General features: G+C 35.9%; 1 protein-coding gene across 1 annotated transcript; it reads left to right on the top strand.

The window, feature by feature from the left end:
* Positions 1 to 3,133: 3,133 nt before the first annotated feature.
* LOC143539836 (xanthohumol 4-O-methyltransferase-like) lies at positions 3,134 to 4,240 on the top strand. The gene is made up of 2 exons (XM_077033037.1): positions 3,134 to 3,865; positions 3,944 to 4,240. The coding sequence occupies exons 1-2, from the start codon at positions 3,134 to 3,136 to the stop codon at positions 4,238 to 4,240; spliced, it is 1,029 nt and encodes a 342-aa protein (XP_076889152.1).
* The last annotated feature ends 215 nt before the right edge of the window (positions 4,241 to 4,455 follow it).

The raw sequence follows: 4,455 nt of genomic DNA, 5'->3' as shown, positions 1-4,455 counted from the left end.
ATATGATTGTTCATTGTTGAATAATGGAGGTTGGATCTCTAAATCATATGCCCAAAACAATATTACATCCAAGTGAATGGGACGTAGAAGAGCTTCAAAGAGTCATATTTTGGGATAGACGTTATCAAGAGAGGGAAAACCGAACTGAACGATGTTGAATGATTGGGTTGTTCAAAAAGATGCGTGCAAGGTCAAACGTAAAGATATTTTTATTTTAGTAGTGCTGACGGATAGCTGATGACTTGCTGCTGATTGTTGAAAGATTGATCCATATCATATGCCAGTTGGATGATCGAGATGATCACCTGGACATGCTTACTTGAAGGGGAGATCTGATATGAGAAGCTACAAGTTATTGGTTCGCTTACAAGACTAAAGTTTTGTCTGTCTGCATAAGCCCGAGAATCATCAGTCAAGGGGGAGTTAGCGTATTACGACTGATGATTTGCAGTTAAGGTATTCAACTTTAACATATTTTTCGGTAACGTATTCAAAGTTAACATATTTTTCGTTAACGTATTCAAAGTTAACATATTTGTCGTTAACGTATTCGACGTCAAAGTATTTGACGTTAAAGTATTCATCGTTAAAACATTCGACGTTAACGTATTCGAAGCTAAAGTATTGTAAATTAAAGTATTCGACAGCTACAGAAAGGGGGAGTCAGTTAGTGCATGATTTGTTGTCCGCAGCTGCTTAAATAGACTAGGGATAGTTTAGTCTTTATACTTATGTAAAATGGCTCATCCGATAAGCATGTTTAGCGAATAAGGTCCATTCGTTAAAGACTAAGCTCATCCATTAATGTTAGAGCTCATTCGTTACTATAGTGTAACGAATGATGACTTATTTGTTAATGTGAGCCCATTCGCTAAGGTGTTTAGAGAATGGGAGGTCATTCGCTATGTGAAGACCTCATTCATTAGTGATGTTAACGAATGAGAGGCCTCATTCGTCACTACAGTGTAACGAATGAGGGCTGCATATATAGGCCTTCCACGGTGAATTAGCATAAAGATCCGTGCCATATTTATTTTCCATGTAATGTTATGCTGCCGGATTCTCTCTAGAACATAATGTATTCATCATCATCATTAACGTATCAATGAATTATTTGATTAACGTATTCATCTTGTATCGTATATTGAATTGACGTATCGATTTCCGACTAGATCTCGGCTCTATAACATGTTTACACTCTTTAATTGTTCCATTTCCCCTGCTAGATGACTGATTAGCTTGTCTAGTGAGGCATTTACCATCTCCTTGATTTCCAACCTCTACCTCACTTATTTGAACAATATCATGATATGATATTTTGTGGAAGATGAATTTTTAGAGTCACTTTAACTTTGTTTTCGTTGCCTTGACAATAGTTGTATTAGTTATTATAAACATAGTTGTATGAGTTTCGTTTGTACTCTTCTGGTATAAGGTTCTGTTTGTAATTAAGTGAGTATACTCTTTATACTCCTCGCATTTCGGGTGAGAGTATTCATGGTAGTAGTAATCATTCTCATCATGGTAATTTGAGAAACTTGATGTCTCGAAGTCTTTTCACTATCATAATCCAAATCATCCCCATACTGGTAACCTATGTCTGGCTGACGATATCCTTGATAATTTGGTGGAGGTGAATCAAAGGACGGGTAAGATGGATGGACATCAGCATAGTAAACATCCAATTGATGTACTTTCCTTGGTGCTTTCTCATGCAATTTCCAATACCCAGGGAATTCATCAAGCACATGCAACGAAATTCAGCAAAACTTCCCATACCGGTAACCTTTCTCTAGTTGATGATATCCTTGATAATTTGGTGGAGGTGTATCAAAGGACGTGCAATATTGTTGGACATCATCGTAACAAACATCCAATTGATATACTCTCCTTAGTACTTTCTCACGCAATTTCCGATACTCGGGGCATTCATCAAGCATATGCCACGGAATTCGGCAAACTTCACATGCGAAACTAACTCTTTCCATTGCATGATCCCCTACTTGAGATTCCAAAACCTACCAAGACAAAACTATAATACCCAAGATAAAGGCAAACAAATAAAATATATTTATCCACTTTAACCTGGAAGCCATCTAATCACAACCAAATGTGTTTTGCTTAATAATAAAAATTTTGAATAATGTTAACTACATAAAAAGATGATAACAATAATAATAATAATGATGTTGTAAAATAAAGTTATTGATAATCATAAATTGAATAATTAATATTTTTGACCTAACAAAAAACAAAAGCGTATTAAAAGTAAAAAGTTTTGTCAAAAATGGGTTGCATGGATTCATTATCCTGAGACTACACACTACATAATATTTAGTTTTCTTCAAAGAAAGTCAAACAACAAAACAATTAGTGAGATGCTAGAACACAATCAAACAAATCCACGAACAACCAAAGCAAATTACACAACATTTTAATTTGTCCAATTGGACTCCACTAAGAAATTAAACTTAATTAGTTTGGTTCTTAATTCAAAGAAATTTTAATATCTTGATCTCCTGAACAATTCACCAACCGCCTTCTTGTTATTATAGATAACATCATTCCAAGCTTTCCAAATAGATCAAGATGCAAAATTGCAAACATAATAACCGATTGCACCATTCTCTTTTCCATATTGGAGCCTTTCATGTAACCCCAACAAGTCACCCACAGAAAAAGCAAAGATGGACGGGAAATCACACCCAAAGCAATTGCGAGCCAAACTTCAAAACCAACCCCCCAATTTTGTGAAACGCTCAAACATCAAATAACACCCAAAGCAATTGCGAGCCAAACTTCAAAACCAACCCCCCAATTTTGTGAAACGCTCAAACATCAAATAACACCCAAAGCAATTGCGAGCCAAACTTCAAAACCAACCCCCCAATTTTGTGAAACGCTCAAACATCAAATAACACGAAAGACATATAAAAAAATACCATCAACCTAACAAGCAACAAAAATATTAAATAACTAAATGAAGATCCCAAAAAGATTAAATAAAATAAATGATCCCAAAAAGATTACCTAAAATAAATGAAGATCTGAGCAGATTTGGGTATATAAATATGTCTCTTCACATAACTCCATTGAAGAGAGCAAGTTTCGGATGGAACAAAATATTGATGCCATGCTGAGAGGCCAAGCTCAAATATTGCAATACTTATATGGTGCTCTTGATGGCATGGCTATAAGATGTTGCGTTGAGCTCCGCATTGCTGACATAATAAACAATCATGGACGCCCGACCACACTGTCTGAAATCTCAACCGCGATTGACTCCCCATCGGTAAACATTGATGGGCTAAGACGGCTCATGATGTTCTTGGTCCATCGAAAGGTGTTCGATATGATTGTTCAATCCGACAAGCCGGTTTACTCGCTAAACTATTGTTCAAAATGGCTTTTATGTGACACCAATGTGACATTAGCACCACTAGTTATGTTGCGGATGAACCCAATTATTAATTTGCCTTTGCACGTGTTGAGTCGATCAATTAAAGAAGGTGGTTCAGCTTTTAAAGCCGCTCATGGAGAAGATTTGTTTGATTTTTGCTTGCTTAACTCGGAGTTTAATAAGGTTTTTAACGAGGGTATGGCGTGCACCACAAAAATCACCATGGATGCGATCATTTCGAATTATAAAGATGGGTTTCTTGGTTTGAATGGAAGCGTGGTGGATGTTGGGGGCGGTATTGGGACCGCAATATCTGAGATCGTGAAGGCGTATCCACATCTTAAAGGTATCAACTTTGATCTGTCACATGTTATATCCACTGCACCAACATATGATGGGAAAATTACACATGTTGCTGGGGACATGTTCAAGTATATCCCTCCAACTGAAACAATATTTTTGAAGGTAAAGTTTTCTTTATGAAATCATTTTAACTCTAGTTGTTCAACCGAATATATTTAGTAGTTCTTGCCTTTCTGTCAGTGGATTTTACATGATTGGAGCGATGATGATTGTATTAAGATACTTCAAAACTGTCGAAAAGCATTATCAAAAGAAAGTGGAAAGCTTATTATCGTGGACATTGTTCGACAACCTATAACACGTGATATTTTTTACGACGTGCGTGTGACATATGATCTAGTAATGTTTGCTCACTTTTCGGGTGGAAGAGAACGGACCGAAAGGGAATGGAAGAGACTACTTGAGGAAGGAGGCTTTGGTCGTCACAATATCATCAAGATTCCTGCTCTTCAGTCTATTATCGAGGCCTTTCCGTAGTTAATATTATTTTGAGCTATTGTGAAATTTAAAATGATTTAATAAACCCGCCGTTGAAAGTGCCTGATATGATGATTTACATATCATCATGGTTAATCGTATTTTCTTTATATATATATTCCAAGATTGATTTTCTTTTTCTTTTTTTTTTGTTTGTAATCTGTTTATAGTAAAATCAAATTATTGTGTTGAGTTTCTTTTTGATATTAGTCGTA

This window comes from Bidens hawaiensis, unplaced genomic scaffold (assembly GCF_021521415.1).
Source record: "Bidens hawaiensis isolate Kalapana, Puna unplaced genomic scaffold, B.hawaiensis_p1.1 tig00012058_1, whole genome shotgun sequence".
Lineage (NCBI taxonomy): Eukaryota > Viridiplantae > Streptophyta > Magnoliopsida > Asterales > Asteraceae > Bidens > Bidens hawaiensis.
This window is presented reverse-complemented; position numbering and strand designations above follow the sequence as displayed.